General features: G+C 41.9%; 1 protein-coding gene across 8 annotated transcripts in view; it reads right to left on the bottom strand.

The window, feature by feature from the left end:
• Trim36 (tripartite motif containing 36) overlaps positions 1-18,903 on the bottom strand; it is a 49,204-nt gene extending 30,301 nt beyond the window's left edge. Inside the window, exons 1-3 of one of the 8 annotated variants that reach the window (XM_087194701.1) lie at positions 18,714-18,903; positions 6,692-6,926; positions 1,610-1,639 (exon numbers count right to left, since the gene is read on the bottom strand). In XM_087194701.1, coding sequence (XP_087050827.1) covers positions 1,610-1,639; positions 6,692-6,926; positions 18,714-18,776 — 328 coding nt within the window. In that variant the 5' untranslated portion in view covers positions 18,777-18,903. Of the gene's footprint in view, positions 1-1,609; positions 1,640-6,691; positions 6,927-8,180; positions 8,352-8,377; positions 8,870-9,007; positions 9,311-18,713 lie in introns of those variants that run through there. The other 7 variants (XM_087194704.1, XM_087194702.1, XM_087194703.1 and 4 more) reach the window with 7 other exon arrangements.
• Positions 18,904-21,675: the final 2,772 nt, after the last annotated feature.

Genomic DNA, 21,675 nt, shown 5'->3' with positions numbered 1-21,675 from the left:
TAAAATTAAATAAAATTTAAAATTCAGTTATTTGGTTATACTAGCCATGCTTAGAGATACTGGCTACCATACTGTATGGTGTGGGATTAAACATTTCCATTATCATAGAAAGATCTATGGGATAGCACATGACATAGTGAAAAAGAAAACATATCATGGATTGAAAAGGTAAAGAAGAAACAGAGACCAAACAATGGCCAATTTGTGGGGCCAATAATATTTGCAAAGTACAGTATATAAATACCATTAGTTTGCAAAATCTAGATAACTTTAGATAACTTTAGAGGATAACTCTAGATAACTTTAAAGGACATTAAACAGAAAGCATAAATCACGTAATAATTTTAAAATGTTTAAAAAATTCCCAAATTAATTTATATCAAATCCTCCAAAGAGGTCAGCTTTTAAAATTTTACCATTTAAATATCAAAGAAGAAATAAAGTATTTCAAAACAAAGGGAAGATGGGCAATGCAAAACACGTTCCAAACCTCTGGCAGCTGCATCCTCCCCACATATTCTGGCTTAGGACAATTCCCCCATTACCACCTGGCCATTTGGTAGACTGCTCCTCCCCAAACTGGACACAAGTGCTAGGTTTCTTAGCTGCTGCCTTAATGGTTTTTTTGACGCATTCTAACCAACTGATGTCTATATGTCACATTTACTCTTTGAGTATTAGCATTCTGCAACTTGCAGAAACTTTCTCAGCTACCTTCTAAATCAAAAGCAGGGAGTAAAATATGACTTCTTTCAAGAAAACTGCTATGTCTCTCCTCATTTCTACGTTTCAACACTTAAAATCCTTAGACTCAGCAAAACCTTACTGAAAAATTACATATGGCTTCTAGAAGTGGCTATAAGATTTTTATATCAAGAGATGCATAAGGGTAGGAGGAAAACAGAAAAGGGATAACATTTCAGGTATTTTTGTTCTCTAAGTGGAGGGCTTTCACCAGTATGTCACAAAAACGTACCCAATTGTACTTTAAAGGTCAAATGGAATTTTTTTTAAAAAGAAAATTTTAATGTAAGTTGGTCCATTTTTCACATAGAATTGAGTATTTCAAAAAGCCTGAAAAAGGAAGATATATTATTTATCCACAAGTGGGTAAGGCCTCAGTGTTAAAACTCTGCTGCCAAATGCTTTAAAACATTAACAACAAAGATACCACATGCATAAAAGAAGCAAAGATTATATTAGCTACAAATTTTATCAACACCTTTAATCAAATTTTTCAAAATATATTTAACTCCCTCAATGTAGTAATATTAAGTTTTGTCCCACTAACCAAATGTAAAGGATTTTTGGGGTACTGTGTCTCAAAAAAGCAAAAGGAGCATGTGTCATTTTTTTTCAGAAATGTCTTGTAATAAATAGTGACCAAATACAAGTGTTAATAATCTGTGTTCCCCTTAAAAACATCAGAACATGCTTGGAAATTTAGTCCTGTTGACCTTTAAGTCATATTAGTCCAATTTGTTAACTTTCTACATAATTTTGAAGACTTGACCACTGATTTTAAAGAACCTTACGCATACATACACAAGATAATTTAAATCTAACGCTATACTGTCTGCGGCCACAAAAGCAATAAAGCATTTTCTACCTCTCCACCCCAAAGATCTCCGTTGTGATGCTGTGAACAATGAACAAAAAGCTGGATTTAGAATTTAATTTCAAAGAGAAGATTCACAACTTGTTAACAAAAGATAAAGCAGTAACTGTGTCCTGCACATAGTTCTATCATTGAATTAACCATAAAAATGTGTTTTTCTCAGTACACATGGTATTTATGAAGCCATCAATACAAAACATTCAAGCTATCTTACTAGAATTCAGGTTGGGTGGGGATGGAATAAAATAAAATAAAATTTACTTTACAAAAAGAATTCAGAATTCATCATTGTTGGTGCAGTATTTAAGAGCCTTATACTTTGTCCTACAGATTTGTGTTTTCAAATAATCAAATTTCTGGTAACTATAGGAAATAGGAGTAAAATCAAGTATATTTTTTACTTTTTACTGACCTGAAAATTGCAAATAAATAGAATTGAGACAAAATTTTTTTCTGACCAGAGGAAAATACAAATTGGAGGAAAAGCACACAGAAAAATGAAATAATCTGGCTCTTATTTTCACATAATTTAATATTGTTACTGTCCTTTCAAGGTACTCTTTCATTTAAAAAAATCTATTGAATGGCTAAAGTAATACTATCCAAATGAAATACATGAGCCAAAAGTATAATTTAAGTAATTTTAAATTTTTCAATAGCCACATAAAAAGTTGTGAGACAAGTGAAATTAATTTTCATTACATTATTTAACCCACTATACTCAGAATTCTATCATTTCAAGATGTAATCAATAAATACCTTACAGTCTTTTTATCCTAAATCTTTGAAATTCAGTGTGCATTTTACACTGACAGCATATCTTAATTCAGTCTAGTCACATTTTAAGCACTCGACAGCTATATTTGTCTAGTGGCTACTGTACAGACAGTCCAAGTCTAATCCTCTATTAAGCCCTACCTTCTAAATTATTAAACTAAGTTTTAGAACTCTACCCTTCCCATTCCAATTCCTATAAAAAGGGTTTCTGGTTTCTTTCCCAAGCATGTCTATCTAACTGATTCTTTAAAAATCTTATCAGGAAAAGAAGTGGGAGGTCGGGTACATTACTTACTCATGAATCTATAAATCTATCCAAAAATTATAGACAAATGCATAATAAATGGAGGGTAAGTAACATTATAAGACAGTAAACTTCTAGTTTAAAACTGGTGAGCATGTGAAGGATAATACTAAAATTTACATTAATTTGGTAAAAACTTCCAGGAATGATTACCACAGAGGGGACATTATCACTTCTGGGTGCTCTACCTTTACCTGTTAACTTGCTATCCGTGTGTTCCTGACAAAGGACTGTTCTTTCGCACCTCTTATGAAGCATTTTACAATGCTAGAATATGGAAGCCAAGGCTAGCTCAGTGGTAAAACATTTGTCTAAAATGCTAGGCTATGACATGATTGTTTTAGAGGACAGGTCAAGGCTGGGGATAGCTCAGTGGTAGAGCACTTGCTTAGCATGTGTAAGGCCTGAGGTCAATCGCCAGCATCACAAAAAAGAAGAAAAAAAATAGAGGAGCACATCTATCTTCTTTACTCTTTAGCATTTAGCCTTGTCTAATAACCAGTAGACACTCAAATATTTATTGAATGAATGAATGACTGAATGCAGCTGCTATTCAGTAAGGCACAGAACTGGAGTGCTGGAGATCTGGAGGACAACAAAACAACTGGCTCAATTTGCTACCCAAAGCAGAAAGCTCCCCAATATTATTTGCAGATAGTGGACACCAATACATTGTTTAAACAGACTGCAAACACTGATGGTCCAAAATCCCGATCAGTCAGAGCCAAAGTTGTGCTGATATAGTGCCTATGTTGAACTGACATAGTGTTGTTAAATACTTAATTGCTCGGAATTTCCCATAAATTAATTCTCAATAATTTTACATAAAAACCACTAATAGCTTTGTGACAAACCAGAAAATCTGACAGTCTGGTTCACTCAACCTCACAAACTTCATCAGTGCTATTATGGTTTATATTTAGATGTCCCCCTGAAGCCTCATGTAGTCATAGGTGGGGCTTTTGGAAGGTGATTGGATTATGGGCGACTTGGGGCGAGACCTGGGTCCATCTCTTCTGGGCTCTTCCCTTGATCTCTCTCTCTGCCATGCCATGAGCTCCTTCTCTACCATGCCACCCTGCCTTGGAATCAATGACTACAGACTGAAACCTCTACAAACTATGAGCCAAAATAAACCCTTCCTCCTTACAGTGGTGGGTGTTGAGTATTGTGTCTCAGCAGTGAGAAAGGAACTAGGACAGGTGCCAAGTAGCTTCTGCCCCCTTTCTAAGGCATCCCTTCCAGTCTCTACAGTTCCAAACTAGACCTGTCTGCTTCCAACAAGGAGACCTAGAATCAGATGGCTGCCCACACTTGGAGTGCTAGTTTTTACAGCAGGTGAGCTAATGGGAAAATGAAATCTCTCTCTCTTTATTATACTAAAGGAGTAAAACAAGAGAGTTTCCTATTTATTATGTCAGTATCTTGCTTCATTTATACACCTGTTTGGCTCCCGCAGCATCTAAATTTGACACTGGATTTAAACACTGCCTAAAACAGGGATCTGGTATGACTAAACAGCTCACTTTATTCCTGGTCAACCTTCAAGGATTTGTATTTGTTTTCTTTTATGCCGAGTTAAATATGCCTTTCTATTCCATCTATTCATTGATCCAGAACCTCTGCTAAAAACAGCTAGTACATTCCTTGCCCACAACACTGCAATTAGTCTGAAGTCATCCTTCACCAAATTAAACATTCTTAGTTGTAACTGTTCTTCACAGAAAAGTTTTTAAACTCTTTATCATTCTGTCTCCCTTCAGGCTATAATCTAACATCACAGAACTCTTCTTAAGGAGATGAGAATTACATCTCAGTAATTCTATTTCTAATCTAGACAGTGGGATGTACGGTGGAATGGAGCTCTTGTTCTGAAAATAAAAAGTCACTATTATTGAACAAAGTCATTATGGCATGCTCTTTGCATAAATCATGTAGCAGAGACTTGTCATTCAACAAATATGGATTAAGCACCTTCAGAGCACTGTGCTAGGTCTGTTCCTGAAAATTGAAATAGTTCATTTCATACTTTATATAAATCACATACAAAAGTAGCCAAATCTTGTCACTTCCTGGCCTTTTGGCTAAGATCAAGTATAAAGTAGCCAAATCTGAAGATTAAAAGCCTATATAAAATAACAGATTTGACTAAATAGGTGAGTACAACTGAATTATAGGTGGAAATACTCCTCCACTGAATTGTCTTCTCTGAATATTAATATACAAAATGTAAATATTTTTTGGTCAATCAAACAGGAATCTCCAATTAGTCAAAGATCTACCAACAGAACATCAAGTTTTATCTGGTAGATGACAACAAGAGCTCACTACTGTCTTCTGTCCCCTCTTTCATGTGCCAGATTCACATCAGAGAGGAAAATATTAAAGTGATGACTTCACAATGGACACAATTCTCCTCTCTGTCCTCATATTTCCCGTCCACTTGCAATTTGCCTAATCCTCCTTTTTCTCAGTATGTACATATAATTTTTATGTGTGCAAAATATCTGGTTAGTTATTACTGATTGATGTGTAAAGAAAAACACATTTTTTAAATAGCATAGTAAAACTCTTAAAGCAAATTACTCTTATTCTTTGATGAGGCACATAAATACTACTCAAGGAGACTCTTATCGGGTGGTAGACCAAAAACAAGATGACATTTTAAAAAATACAACTTAGAGAAAGAGATTCTTTTCTGAAAAAATTTACAAGATTAAAAAGTTATTCCTATAAGAGCAATAAACCAACAATATGAACAAATAAATTAAACTTAAAACCTCAGGGTTTAAACCAGGTATGGTGGTACAAGCCTATAATCCCTGCACTCGAGAGACTGAGGCAGGAGGACTGCTGTGAGTTGGAGGACAGCCTGGGTTACATAGTGAGTTCAAGGCCAGCCTGAACTACACAGTGAGAACCTGTTTCAAAAAAAAAAAAAAGCCACAACCAATGACTAAAAACTTCAGATCTCAAAGTGGGCAGGGCAGAAGCTCTGCAATCTGGATTTATGGCCACTCATACTGCCTTCCACAGAGAGGGGATGCTTCACATGAGGCTGGGTGCTCCTTGGTCTTCACTGCTGACTTTTATACTAACAATTCAGCACCTATAGTGATACTAAACCAATTTTGATCTACATTAATCCTGCAATAGCCATACAGAAGAAAAAGTAACATTATCTCAACAGGAAATAATTTAAACATTGGTCATGTAATAAAAGATACAGTATATGTGCTTGTTATACATCAAATTACATTTACTTGTATATGTTATTACATAGTTCTGCTGATTTACGATTTTCAAAATCCTTTTGTGATACTGGGGATTGAATCCAGGACCTCTGCGGTGAGCTACATTCCCAGCCCTTTTTTATTTTGAGACCAGATCTCTCTAAGTTGCTAAACTGCCCATCTGGGCTTGAAGCTACAAACCTCCTGCATCAGCTTCCCAGAGTGCTGGGATTACAGGCATGTGCCACCACACCTATCTAGAATCTGTATTTTAAAAACTGGACTTAAAAAGGCTAAAAACATAAAATTCCCAGGAGGAATGACACCAAATAATTTGTCTTAAAAATTTTTTAAGATCACTAATAAAACAAATTTTTCTAGGATTACCCATTATGTAGTCCCACCCTTAACTCTGCAGTATTTGTTTGCATATTGCTATATGTGGATTTTTCCTAGTAAGTATTTCAGTGGTCCATTATTTTATATCAAGAACATCACAGGCAGAACATCCTCAAAAATACAGGCACAGTTAAGGGCTTTAACATATTGGTGTTCAATATCTAATGAGCACTCTGAGAACATATTAAAAGATAACCACGAGTTCATTTTGACATTTTAAGGAGGGGAACCCTTTGTAACTATAATTCTGTTTACCTGGGAAATTAACATTCAAAATGACAAACATAGTTTTTTTTTCCACAATTACAACTGGGTAAATATCTATAAGCTCCCCCATGCCAAGGTGCCTTTGCCACATACCTGGTCTGTTAATTCTGTCAATTCTGTCCATGCTGGGGGAGGAAAGGCGAAGGCGAGGACTGCTCTGATTGGAGCTGTCGGATCCCACATCATTGAATGAGTCCTCGAGAGCCAGTAAGAGTTCTTTCACACATTTATGACAGATACTGTGTTGGCAAGGGAGAATCAATGGGTGGGTGAACAGCTCCTTGCAGGCTGGGCAAATGAGCTCTCTTTCAATATTCTTAATAGTCACCTTCAAATTGAAGAAAAAGATCCAGTCAAAAGCTCTTATGGGTAAATACATTAACCATGTTTATCTCTCTCATACAAGTACATGTGTCTACTCTTCCAGAAAGAATTAAGAAAAAGATTTTATAAAAATCTGAAGTTCCCTTCAACTCTGAAACTTCCCTTTAACATCTATAGCTTAGAACTGGGAACAGAACATGAGACTAAACAAAAGAAAGAGAAAGAAGAAAAAATAAAAGAAAAAAGTTGGCATAAAGTATTAGGGGCCCAAAATTATCAAAAACTAAAAGTCATTTAAACCATCAAGAATAATCACTCATTCAGGACTCCAATGAAATTCAAAACAATTACTTCAATAAAAAAATTGGAATACTCATAAAAGAATAGATAGAATTACCACCCTGGAAAGGGTGGGAGGAAGGGAGGGTAGAGGATAGTTAATGAATACAGGAGTGCAGGTGATTAAGAGGAATAACCTGGCAATTATGTATTTCAAAATGCTCACAGAGTGGATTATGAATCTTCTCAACACAAAGAAATAATAAATGTTTGAGAGATACACTAATTACCTCGATATGACTATTACACATTGTATATATATACTGAAATTTCACACTGAATCTCATAAATATGTACAGCGTTATTGATTCAAAATAAAGTATGTAAGAAAAAAGTTTGAATATAGCACTAAAAATAGTCTATTCCTATTTGGTGCATTAATTCAGAGACTGATAAACACTAGGCTAGCCAATATGTTCACAGAGTTCTAGTTGAATCTATTTACAAGCTGAAGTAGCAGCATTGTGACCATTTTTCATATGTTGTAACTATAATGCGGTTAAAATGCTAGAGATTCTCATCTGCATATCAAAGGTAGTCACCATAAAGCACTTCAGGCTTAAAAGGCTGTAGATGGCTAACAGTCACTAAGTACATCAATGTTATATAGGCTTTCATTATATTATTAAAAAGGAGAAATATTTTAGATTCTTGTAATTAATAAGGTTTAATGAGTTCATGCCATTTTTCACATCCTTTTCCCATGTATTTTGTTTCATGTATCCCAAATTTCAAATGAATCTATTGTTGGCATCTTCAGTTTTAATGACAGTCCAACACTAAATTACTCTTAACCTTGTACGTACATTCATTTCAACACTAGAAATACACACAGTTAAAATTCAATTCACTTATTTTAATGAGACAAAAATGTTAGCTAAGTTTTTTCCCTTTAAAGTGACACAAAGTGCAATTATACCCTCTTTCATTTAATAGCACCACAGAGCACTGGCGCTATCCTGTCTCTCCGCGAGGGTCTCAGGCTGCGTCATTCAACATTTCATAAAGGCGCACATCCTGGCACGATTTTAATACGTCTGGAAGTGAGACAACCACACCTCACGATTCACACCAAATACAATTCACACCAAAACTGTACATTCATTCACGTCTTACCTCATTTCACAGATTGACATTAATTCAAAGGAAAATGCTGTCCAGAATATCCAAACTAGATGCTCACACCCATTTTTACGTATAACAACGTACCACTGGTCAATAGTTGAACGCCCACTGGAAGTTCTAAGCCTCCTTCCATTTATCTTGCACACAAAGTCATGTCTTGAATTTGGCTTTTGAATCACAGTGGATATCAAAAGTAATTCTTACACAAAATAAAAATGTGTTCATTTTTTATTCATTGAGAGGGAAACAACTAAAAGAAATGGATGTGATGCCTCAAAGGGGTTCCCCGGAAACTTCGGGGATCGGCCCCCAAACAAAAGCTCCACCTCGACAGCTGCCGGCGCGCCCGCCCTCGCCCTTCCCGAGCAGGCGAGGAGCCCTGACCACCGGGACCGAGCGCCCCAACGCCGTCAGACAAAGGGCGGGCGCGCGGCACCGCCCCGAGGCCGAGGCTCCCAGCCGAACTTCCAGCCAGTGCTGCAGCGCCCCGGACGCTCAGGTGGCGGCCTTGGGCGCGGGGATCCCCGGGGGTGCGGAAAGGGGCACCGGGGCGGGGACGGCGCAGCGGAAGCGGGGTGCACGCCTGCCGCGCCCTCTCGAGGGCAGAGGACGCGCACTCACCGCCGGGGCTGCGGCGTCCCCTTCCATGGTGGCCCCGCCAGGTGTCGTCCTCGGCGGGGTCCAGCCGGAAGGCCTGGTGGGCGGACCCTGCGGCGCGCGGAGCCAGGGTTCGGGGCCAGCTGGTCCGCAGGGTCCAGCCAGAAGACCGACGCAGCGACAGACGAGCCAGGGCGGGCGAAAGCACGGGCGCGGGGTCCGCTTCGCTCCCTGCGGCTCCCCGGGGATCCCGCCCGCTGTCGGCTGCGGCTGCTGCTCCTGCGGACTGCAGCTGGATGCGGACCCGGCAGAGAGCAGGGCGGGGTCGCCGCGGAGCGGGCGGGGCGGGTCTGTCCCCCAGGCAACGGTGCCGCCGCACAAAGGGGCGGGGCTCGGGACGCGGCGGGGGCGGGGGTGGGGTGGGGTGGGGCGGGGCGGGGCGGGGCCGGAGTAGATCCCCGCTCGTTCCTCACCAGCCGGCTTCTCCACCGCCCCTCAGCCCGCCCCGGTGGCCGTCACCCCCGGGCCGGGGAGCGGAAGCCGGGCGAGGCCGAGGGCTCGCGGGGCTGCAGAGTCACGGACAGCTCCCGGCTCCCCGCTCCTATCGGGGCTCCACTCGGTTCGGGGAACTTCACTTCTCCGAGTACTCCGAGCGCCCCTCCCAGTCCCACACGCACAGCACGTCCCGTGAGTCCGGGCCACGGGCTGAGTCCTTGGGGCGGTAGCGAGGGTCCCCGCGGCCCGCGGCGGACCCTGCGGACTGGGATCGGGTCCCAGATGCCGCGCCGCCCACACGGGACCGCAGAGGACGCGTGGACCCGAGCGGTCGGAAGCTGCGCTCTGGGTCGCGCACCGCCTTCTTCGCTGGGAAATCCCCACGGCCGTCGGGGTTAGACTGGCAGGGCCGCCCCTCGCTGCTGGCTTTGAAATGCACCCCACTTTTGGCGTCCTATGCGGAAGAAGTCTCTCCGTGGCGAGATCCACTGCCCGCAGGCCTGTCAGCCTCTTCTGCCCGGCAGCGGTGCAGAACCAAGGACAGCAGGCGAGGGATGAAAAGCCTTCTTAATCGAATACTCAGTTTACAGGCAGGATCAGAGAGCAGGAATCCTTGGCTGAGTAAGGACTAGGCTACTCTGATCAGGACTGCATCTGCACAGATGCTGGACCCGAGACGCTTTCTTACTGCAGGCGCTGAAGAATCTTAAGGGAAAACAGCAAATGGCTGGATGATTTGGGCTAAATCATGCCCAACACCATATGCCTAGTTATCTACAGGCTCAAACGCTGAAAAGCCTTACAAGTCTCTTTGTTTTCAATACTGGATTTTGGGTTAAATAATTGCTCTCCCGCTGTAATTTCACATCAGCACAGCTGCATAGCGCTTTCGTCCAAAAACTCCTAGTTCACAGAGAGAGAGAGAGATTAGGTTTCATTAGCATGAGCTAAAGACAACAGGCAATATTTCGGTGGAAATAGTGTTTAAAGGCCTTCCATTATAAATCGAACTTCCCTGAGATGTTTCCCACCTTATTAACAAAGTCCAAAATAAGTTAACAGACTAGGCAAAATGTGGGTCACTAGGCACTTGGAAGCTTTTTTTGTGGCAGTATGGACTGGTATAGATTAGTATAGCCTATTTGAAGGGAATGTTCCTCCACTACTATTTGCATGTGTAATATGTGCATGTCTTTGAAGGGAAGTTTTACAATGTTCCTACTCTAATATGTGCCTTTGTGCATGTGTGCACAAAGGCATGTACAGAGATCTTATTAGGGGCTTATAACTAAGTATCTTCCTAAAGTACATCTATACCAAGGAATACTATGCAGCAGTTAATATGAATGTACTAATGAGAAGGAATGCCTAAAATAGAGTGTTAAAAAAGTGTAAAACCGAGGGCCAGGATGTAGCTCAGAGGTGCTGCACCTGCCTGGCAAGCACAAGGTCCTGAGTTCGATCTCTGGTACCACAAAAAATAAAAAAGTAAAACTATATGGATTCTGTATGCTGCTACTGACCAAAAAAAAAAAAAAAAAAAAAAAGTTCAAGCAGGCATATATGGTGTGTGAGCAAAAATACAGTGAATGTTCAAATTTTAAAAAAATTATTATTACACTAAAAGACACATTGCCATCAACACCCCTCTAAATATTCCCCCTTACTTTGAACACATCCATTGTTCTTGCTACTATCTGAAGCAGTTCTGGAAGTCCTCTTTCATAAGTGTCTTTAAATGCTCTGTTGTAGCTACCTTGTCCTGAATCAACTCAAAACATTTACCTTCCATGGTCATTTTGACTTTGGGGAAGAGCCAGAAGTCACACGGGGCCAGGTCCAGTGAATGAAATAGGTAGGTGAGGAGTCGCTGTAATGTTTTTAGGCACCTGCTTTCTGGTTGGATGGCACACAGCAGCTGCATTCATAATAGTTTTGGTAACACCTCATAAAGACATTTGATCACCTCTTGTATACTTGTAAATGCAAATTAAAAATATAAAAGTCTCTGGATATAGAAAAAATTGCTAACAGTACTGTAGAGAAGTAAGGGATCTGGCTGGGGGTGTGACTCTGTGATAGAGCACTTGCCTAGCACTCAGGATGCTGGGTTTAATCCCCAGTACTGGAAAAAAGAAGAATGTAGAGATGGAAGCCAGGTATCCAGGGCTTACTTCCCATTCACATTGTGTTGTTTGCATATTTTAGTATGTGCATGTTTTACTTTTAAAACATTTTATATAAAAACCCTTTCTATTTAACCCAAAAGCCTTTAAAAGCAAAAAGGAAAGGAATACAGTATATTGGTAAAATGACAGCAAATACAAAACACTACCATTTTAAACTAGCATTTTCCTGGTCCCTGGTCATCTCTCTCTACCATTCCTTTGCCTCCAATGCCTTCAATTTCTCTCTGATCACACACACACAGGTCTCCTGCTTACCAAGAGTACTAAGACCCTTCCCAGTCATTCAATTAAAATTTTGTGTGGGCTTTTGTTAAATCCTTCTTTTGTTTTCCCTGTCTTCTTTTGGCAAGCCTTCAAATCATACTTTTCTTCTTAGATTCTGTTCTTTCTCATCCTTACAGCTAATTCTCGTACCCACCTTGAGCCTCCGCCCTGCAAGCCTGAATTGCACCAACAGTTTATCTGGAGGGAAATACATGTATCTACAGATGACTAGCTGTATTTGTAGTGTTGTCTTTGTGGCTCCATTTGCATGAGGGGCAGAATAAGCAGCATGGGATGGGAACCTAAAGAGAGAGGAATGTGTGTGTGTGTGAGTGTACATCAGTGTGTGTGTTGGGGGATGGGTTATGGGAGGGGTGGTAAATTAGCAACACAGTTGATCTGGTCAGGTATGGAAGACTGAATATTATGTTTTCTGTGGCTGTTGGGAAGCTTTCAAAGTCTTTTAAGCACATATGGCATGAAATAGGGTGGAGTTTTTAAATAGTTTTTGTTTCTGTGCTAGGCAAGCGCTCTTAACACTGAGCTACAGTCCCAGCATTGGGTGTTCACTAAAGAAAATACTGTATTTGGCTGGGGACAGAGGTCACTGGTAGAGCACCTGCCTAGTGTGTGTGAGGCCCTTCCTGGGTTCAATCCCCAGCAGTGCCGAAAAAAAAAAATTCTCCATTATTCTCCCATTTTTGTATTGCATACATTATCCCTTGGCACTTACCCTACCTAGTTTGGAGTGTCACAGCACCTTTTTTCCCAATTCATTTTTAAAATTTGGATCAAAATTCAAAAGAAGGAAGCCTCGTCCATTCCTATTATCCACCCCCTTGAGTCCACAGACCTGCCACACTTTCCTTCATTGTGGAATCTTGCACATGCTGGTGTTATTTAATTGCTCTTCTATTGATTTGTTTGCTTCTTCAGTCTTGGAGATCAAACCTAGGGCCTTGTGTGTCTTAGGCAAGCACTGTCCCACTGAGCTACATCCCCAGCTCACTTAATCATTCTTTCCACGGGCATGAGCTTTCTCACATCCATCCACTTCATGAGGTCCAGAAGGGCAAGAGCTGCCACTTTCCAAACACACGAAATTCAAGTTTTGGTAAAATAGAGGCTCACTAGATGTTCATTATTTCATATTTAAAATACAAACTTGTAACCTAGGATATACACTACTCCCTAAACTGGCCTGCTCCCCTCCCATATTGACTCCATTACCCAAAAAGAGATGAAATTCCAAGCTAGGTCAGGTACTAGTAACCAGGCCGCATATTTCAGTCAGTACTACGAGGCATTACTGGCCCTTAACGTTTAGTCTAAGACTAGACAGGCAAGGTATCATTCTTATAGTATGTCTTGAACAGGAAGTAAAAACAAAGCGATATGTCCACATATCTCAAAAGGGTACCCCTTGTTGGGAACCCCTAATCATTCAGCAAACTTGGGTATAAAAATCAAGTGAGCTTCTGTATTTAAGAGCTCGTAAGAAATAAGGAAGATGAAAATGAAGTAAATCCCAGGATTTTACAGTACACTGACACACAGACTATCCATACTGTTGGGTATCAGGAAGTTAAGAGGTGAAGGGACAGTGAAAGGCACTGCCTATTAATAATTGACCAAAGTCTCTGACAGGCCAAGCTTAGGAGTCATAAAGCATTTCTATGGCAACAAAGCCAGGAGAGGTGTCCAGAGAGCCAGGAAGTTCAGATTTCCACTGCCTGGCCAAATCCTCCTCATCTTTCAAGCTGCAGTTCTACAGCCTCCTTCATCAGTCTAGTTTTCATTGATTATCTCTCCTTACTCTCTACTCCCTTAACACTTAGGGTCCCACTGCTCAGTTTAACACAATTACATAGTCTCATTTCATACGCTAATGTTTGATGTTTTGTAAGTCTTATCTCCCCAACTACTTATACTTTTATTTGATTAAGATAAACTTCAGTAAGCATTCATCTGCTAAACAGCAGCAGCAGAACAATAATTTGAAATTGGGAAGATAAAAGAAATACAAGCTGATCTGGCACATTTTTTCCCCCATTAAGGGCAGGAGTGTAGTGGGGGCCTAACTGGAGGGCAAAGTGGTCTGCTGGTCCACTAGAAGTGAACGATACTGGTAAGGTTTTGAGGTTATCTAGAAGGTCCCTTCGACCACACCTTACTCCTTATTCTATCTTCCTCACACATGATTAGGGTTGCTAGCATTAGCAAATAAAAACAAAGCACACCCAGTTAAATTTGAATTTCAGACACATAATGAAAATATGTAGTAGGGGCCAGGGATTTAGCTCAATGGTTCTGCTGCCTGCCTTGCAGGTGCAAGGTACCAAGTTCGATACTCGGTACCAAAAAAAAAAAAAAAGAAAATACGTAGTATAAGTATGTCCCAAATATCACACAAGGCATACTTGTACTAAAATTGTTTGCTTTTTATCTGAAATTCAAATTTAACTTCACATTCAGTATTTTATCTGGAAATCGTACCGCCACCTAATGATCACACAGCTTGGATATAACATATCTCAAGAGCTAATCCTGTTGTCATAATAGCTAATGTTAATAGCTTTTATTTATTAAGGGCCTATTATGTGCCAATAACTGTAAAGTCATTACTTCATTTAATTCTTGCAGTAACAAGTAAAATAAATATAATTCTCTTCAGAGGGCATATGTAAAAACTGTCACTCTTTTTTGTGTGTGTGTGTGCTACCAGGGATCAAACTCAGGACCTTGCACTTGCGAGGCAGGTGCGGTGCCACTGACCTAAATCCCAGGCCCTACTGCTACTCTTCTTACCCCCCACCTGAAGATTATATAATATGCTCATGATTGCATGACTAGATACTAAACAGCCAAGATAATAACTAGAATCCTTATTGCTGGCCACAGGTAATTGTGAACATGTAATTTATATTTTCATAAAATATCTGACTCATTTTTTTGGTTGTTTGTTTTTGGTTTTTTAAAGACAGGCTCTTGCTATGTAGTTTAGGCTGGCCTTAAACTCACAGCAATCCTCCTGACTCATCCTCCTAAGTACTGGGTTACAGGCATGCAACACCATGTCCAACCTGACTTATTCTTTACAAAGAGGAAATACTTTTTTTTCAAGTTATTTTTAGTACAATGTAGCAAAAAAGAAAAATTATATTTATGAATTAATTATTTTCAAACAATATTGCAAAAGTCTAAATCTCCCTGTCCCCCCACAGAACACACATTTCACTGAAATCCAAAATATGAAAATATTTTAATGAACACTTTGCAGCAGGCACAATCTTACCAGTATCACTCTCATTTAGATTTCAGCTGTGTGAGCAACTATCTCTATTCAGTCTTTTGAAATAGATCATTTGGTGGTATTTTTGTTTGGGTCCCAGGAGTTGTTTAAGTTTTTACATTAGGCTTGATTTAAGGACTTTTCTAAACTTAATTCTTTCAGAGTATTAGTGTCTTCTTGTTTTAGAGTCAATTTTGTGTTTGTAAAATTTCTTGAATTTTTTGTGCCTCAAAGATACTCAAAGTTAAAATAAAAATTCATCTATTAATGGTATCATGGCCTGTTTATCAAAATTAAATGTAAGATTTCCAAAGCCCCTTTTATTTTGCTCAGTCTATTGTTCTCCTTGAATGTACCTGGAGAGTAACTATTAAACTATGGGTAACAAGAAGTACTTTCTGAATATTTATACAAAAATAGAAATAAGACAAATACTGGAAATACAAAGAGGCATATTAAACTTAAATTTTGTTTCTTGCCATCAAATCTTCATTTTATTAGTCTAGAAGAGTGCATGGTAGTCTGAAGTGAAGAGGTTTATGAAGATAAAAATCAATGAGGCAAATCTTTCAAGAAACCAAAACAGTTTGAAAACATTGCCTTGAGTAATGCTAGATATTGACCACATATTTGAAAATCTTTCGTCCCAAGCTAAGAGTTGGAAAAGAAACAAAAACGGCTTTCAGAAATAGGGAAAGTTTCAATGATAGCGAAATACAAGGAAATACATTTATACTGATTGTTAAACCTCTCGAGGGCCGGGCATTTAGCTCAGTGGTGTCGCTGCCTGCCTTGAAATCGGAAGGTCCTGAGTTCCATCCCTGGTACCAAAAATACCCAAAAAACCTCTTGAGAATTATAACTATTGTGTGTTTATAGAATATTATTTGATGAGCAGAAAGCCCACAGTGTTAGAGATCACTGTGAACTTTAAATATTCAAGCAAGCATTACCGTAGAGTAAGATAAGCTGATCAAATTTGGCATGTGGGTTTTAGGTTACCCGAAGAGGTAGGTTTACCCACATCAGAGAACACAGTAAGCTAATTTAATTGGAAATAGACACAGAGCCTATGGCTGTACCACTGTGAACACTCCAATCGCATCTGAAAGAGACACAGAACCTGATGCCAGGAGAGAGGGAGGGGCATTGACTGGAAGTGGAAATGAACTTCCACCGCTTCCTCTCTATAATTTAAAATGTTTGAATATCTTGCAAGAAGCATGTACTCATAAATTACTTTTGTAAAATTTTAAAGCCATATATTTTAAAGAAATTTATGTAGAGGGCCGGGGATTTAGCTCAGTGGTTCCAGCGCCTGCCTCGCATGCGCAAGGTCCCAAGTTCGATCCCAGGTACCAAAAAAAAGAAACTTATGTAAAGACTTGAAGAGTCTTACAAGGATGAAATAACATCCGGAGGAAAAGTGAAAGAAACTATGGTGATGGAAGACCCATGGGTACCATCTCTGGTGGGAAGAACAGAGGCTGACGCACTACAGGCCTTTGCTCTATTTCTACTCTCATTAGATCAGTTTCACATTATTCATTACATCACAAACCTCAACTACAAAGTGCAACCTAAGTTGCTTTCCTAAGAAAGCAAGGCAATTTCAAAGATCTGCTATTCTTGGCCAATATTAAGTGCTCAAAGCCAGTATAACTGCAAACAAAACAGGAGTTTAAAATGGAGTTGTGGAGAGAGGAGAGGTAGGGAATGAGCTTGAGTTGAAAGGGTTAGGAGGCCACTCCTAAAAATAGTCAGAGGAGCTGCCCTATGTTTTTTCCCGGGAGAGCCTGTGTTCCAGCCTCAGGGATTTTGAAGGGATGCTGGACCTTCCCAGCTGTGGGAGTTAGGGAGCATGCTCAGGCCAGTTGCAGGCCCCTGCTGAATCCTAGACAGTCTGACTAGTCAAGAGTGAGAGGCAGAGGAATACACTCAGGAAGCCAAAGGCTGATTTTGTTTTGTTTTTCATGACAATGAGCATATTGTGAGGAACATGCTATAGTTCCAAGAGGTTTTTATTTATCTGACTTTAAGGAATTTGGAGGATTCACAATGGCATGCCCTATGTCCCTGTAGTGTATTTATGGGAAGTTCATCTGTCTGCTTTATAGTCACCTGAGATGTTCCACCCCAGAACTGTTCCAGCAGAATTTCTAGGCTTGGAGGCAACTGAAATAAAGTGTAGCCAACCTCACCTATTGATCTCCATCCCACCAAGAGTGGTCAATTTATTTTGAAATCAACAAAAGGCACCTCCTATCACCACCAGCTCCCTGTAGAGCTTCGCTCTCCTTAGACTTGAACCACTGGGTCCTGCTGTTTGTCTTGCTCTCTAGAGCAAGTTGGTGGGTGACAACTCTTTCTTCTGGATGTCTCTTCAGGGCCCATCTTCCAAGAAAGGAGCAGGCTGCAGTATGCACTCTAGACCCAGAGGTGGTCAAGAGGCACCTGTTTGGAACCATGAAGAGCTTGGATGTACTGGCCAGAGTGTCCTCACGAATAGCAGGAGCCCGCCGAGGTGCAGGATGAAGCCACCTCGAGGAGGAAAGGACCCCGTGGCTCCCATTTGGACTTCATGCCCACGCTGTGAATAGTAGGGGAGGCCGAGGTACAGGCCCATCTTAGAAATGTCAATGAGTATTTTCATTCTACTTCGGATGAATGTATTCCACGGCTGCAGGACAAGAGAATTTGCTGGGTTGCTTGGAGACTCTTTAGGCTGGCAGCCACAGGACTGTGATCTGAAGCTAAACTGCTCCAGGCTCTGTCTACTTCGCTGGAATGAGTGGGTATGAGACTGAAGTTCCACTAGGGCTGCCGGTTCGTCCTTGTCCTTTCTGATGACTGCGTGTCCTCCTCTTTCTAAAAGCTCCGGGAGCAGAAGGCAAACGCAGACGCGGTTTACTACCTTCTCCCGCTGACCATAGCCTCGCGGCGCGGCGGAGCCTCCGTGTTTCCCGACGTGTCCGGCTGGAAAACCGCTCAGGAGCTCTGCAGTTTCTGGGAAGCAGCGCGCGCCCAGCTGCTGCCTGGCTCTCCGCCCAGCCCCGGGCAGCCCAGGCCGCCCAAGGCGTGGCCGCGGGGCTCGTGGACGGCCCCCTCCCGGTCCCCAAAGGCTGGGGCAGGTGCCGGGCTGATAAGTCTCCAGCATCTCCCCCGCCCCTCCCTAGCAAAAGAAGGCTGCTCGAGGTGCGCCGTGTCCGGGAGGTGGTAGCGGCCTGACACGGGGGCCGAGACGTCCAGGCTGGGAGAGCTGGGCGAGGCCCAGTCTGTCCGCCGTCCCGTCCCCTCCGGGCCCCTTCGCGGGCGAGGCTGACCCAGCCCTCGGCGCCCGGCTATGAGGTCACCCTTGGAAGCGACCCCTGACCAAAGCCGTCCCGACCGCGTGCCGGCGCCCCGGACCCCACCCGCACCGGGCAAGTGGCTCCCAGGAAAGGAGAAGCGGAGCCAGTCCCGTCCGGGCGCCGCCGGGGCGCGCGCTTACCTTGCCCTTGGCCAGCAGCTCCACGATGTAGCCGAACTCGCTCGGCCCCCCCGGCTCCGACATGCCTGGGACCCCCGGACGGCGCGTGGAACTGGCGCTTCTCCTCCGCTTTCTCCGTCCTCGGAGTTGGCGGGCGCCGCTCCGAGATGTCGCTGACAAGGGAAAGTGGCGGCGAAGGCGCGGGGCTCGGGCGGCCTCTTCGGGCAGCGGCGGGGGCCGGGCCGAGGGGCACGGGAGGAGGCCCCGCCCCCGGCCGCAGCGGCTGGCAGGCGGGCGGCCCGGCCTGGGCGCTCTCGGCGTCCCGGCTCCGGGCGAGAGGACCGCAGGGTCCCCGCCGCGCCTCGGGGTGCGAGGCGGAGGGAAGGAGCGCAGGAGGCACAACAAAGGACCCGCCGCCGGCGCTGGGGGCGGAGGCCCAGGAAATCGCCACGCCGCTCTCAAGTCAGCCTTCCTGAAATCCAATAGGTAACAAAGACGGAGTCTGGGTTCCTGAGATGAGAACAAATATAAGGATTGTATTTTAAACGCCCCAAGTGTGTAAGGTCGGTAGTATCTACATATCCTCTTGATGCTCAACTTTCCCTTAAAAAAAAAAAAAAAAAAAAAGCATTCATGCCCACAAGGTTCCTGGACACTCTCACCTTTAGTTATCACACACTCGAGTTTCTAATTATTTATTCCTTTGATTAAGGGAAACAGTGCAGCTTCTCACATTTTATACTTCGGTTTATAATAGCTTTCCTACCAGTCTGCAGCTGAAATGGCCTCTTAGCGCATACCTGCCAATCTTAGTTTCCCTTGAAGAGGCTACACAAAGTCAGCCCTGGTCTTTTACTCTGCTCTAGGCAGGCTCTTATCTTTCTTGTAAAGGAGAAAAGCATTGAAGACTTGAGTTTTAATTGAAAAAAAAAAGTCCACGATAATTAGATTAGACTTGAGCAAGATTTACTACAGAATGAAACTTCTTTTCATAAGCAGTTTGACAGAATTTGTCCTGGGCTTAGCAGAAGAGAGTAGTGTGAAATGGGGAAATAACCTATTTTACACACACCTAGGAGTTTCCCAGGCTCAAGGAGACACAGGAGTTTTTCTTGTTTGCCTCTCCTTTGAGTGGTTTTCTAATTTCTCCTCTCTGGCCCAGAACCCCAAACATATAGACACATTTAAAGTGCTTTTTTTTTTCTGCACACCTCTTCTTAAAGCTGTAGTAGTGTTACTTCTGAACTGTCCCAGCACTTTGCTTCTTCTTCAGTGTTGCTGCCTTCTATGAGTCAGTACCCCTTTAAACAAACAGCAACAGTTATTGTGCTGGATTTTCTTAAAACAGGGCTTTGTAGGAAATAAGAACCAAGAGAGATTATGTAAAGGTGCAAATTTCCAGGGATGAATGTCATTATATTGTATACCTAAAATGTACCAATAAAATAATTTTTTTTAAAAGACACAATAGCAATGCTTCTTGGATATAAAGCTTCGACATTTCTTGTCCTTTTCAAGTTTCTGTAGCACCTGTTTGTTCTTTGCTTTCCTAAGGAAAACCAATAGAATTCAAATAAGGTCCATAGCATCTATGAATAGATTCCTTTCCAATATTATCAATACTTAAGGGATTACCAGAAAGAGATAGTGCCCTAAAAGTTTTTCCCACCTAGAAGGGATTCTGGCATGTCTGAATTACAAGCAGTAGGGAGGAAGGGAACAACAAAAGGGCACACCAGCCAAGCTATTTCCCTTTAAAAAGCTTTCCCCACAGCCCCATCCAATGGCCTTAGTTTGTATCTCATTTCTGAGAACTAGATCATATGTCCACCTCTAGCTGCAAGGAAGCCTGGCAAGGTGATGATTTTACTCTGGGAATATTGCCACCCTAAACAAAATCACAGATTTGTTAGTGAGGAAGAATGGAAGACAGATATTGGGGAGGAAACTTAGTTTCTGCTCCCCCTTGGGTTAAGTCTGTTTAACTTTCTGAGTTTCTGTTTTCTCTCCTGTAAAACAAATGATTTGACTAAATGGTCTCTAAACTCTTCTTGCTACTACTGCCAAGATCTCTGATCTGAGGATCTCTTTGCCATCTGGCGGCGCTAGCAGTGACTCTCCTCCTTGAAGAAGTTACTCTTACAAAAGGGCTGTCCACAGGGTGAAGGTTCTGAAGTGCTCTGATGCCCACTTTCCGTCCAAACTCACTGCCATCGTACAATCATTGTTTGAAAGTGCTTATTTCCAACACCTTCCTCAGCAGTGTGCATTATTTTGATGCCTAAATATGATGAGTTATGTGTATTTGTGTCAAACTACTCACATTAAAGATTTTCATTCACATTGGATAAGTTTGTTTCTTTAATTACAACTTTTTCACATGTGCTTCAGCATATATTCCCTCCTTTATCAATTATTCGTTCATGTTCTTTGGCATTTTGTGTTAGGACTTTTCTACTGTGTTGTTAATGTAATAAAATGCACAAACCATTTTTAAACAGCAAAACTTTTAAATTTATGAATAAATTGTTTCATAATAGTAATAATAATAAAAACAAAGGGCTGTCCACCTGATCACTTGTTCCTAGGAAATCCTCCAACAAAGTGTCCTTAATCAGTAGCCTGGAAGTGGGGGGTAAGAGGTTTCAGAGTCAGCTGCTGTAGTGTCAGACAACAGTCTGTGACACTGTCCATGTCATCATATCCAGAAGTGAGAACATGGGTTTGGAGCTTGAGCATTTACTTAGATGCCTGGTTGCTATTTACTGCTTTTATTTCTTTTTTCCAGTACTGGGGATTGAACCCAGGGCATTTACATTGAGCTACATCCCCCAGCCCGTCAGCCCATCTCTTGATCCCTCATCTGTGTGTGAAGAGTACTATGGAGCATTAGACCTTTCAAGGATGACAGGCATACAAAATGAAGGTCACACAAAATTTCTCCTGAAATTCTCTGCATGGAGATTCAAAGATGTAGGGTCAG

Source organism: Heterocephalus glaber, unplaced genomic scaffold (assembly GCF_053883595.1).
Source record: "Heterocephalus glaber isolate CG9 unplaced genomic scaffold, H.glaber_assembly_v1.0 deba00001606, whole genome shotgun sequence".
In the NCBI taxonomy this organism is placed as follows: domain Eukaryota; kingdom Metazoa; phylum Chordata; class Mammalia; order Rodentia; family Bathyergidae; genus Heterocephalus; species Heterocephalus glaber.
The sequence above is the reverse complement of the archived record's forward strand: the minus strand, read 5'-3'. Positions and strand labels throughout refer to the sequence as shown.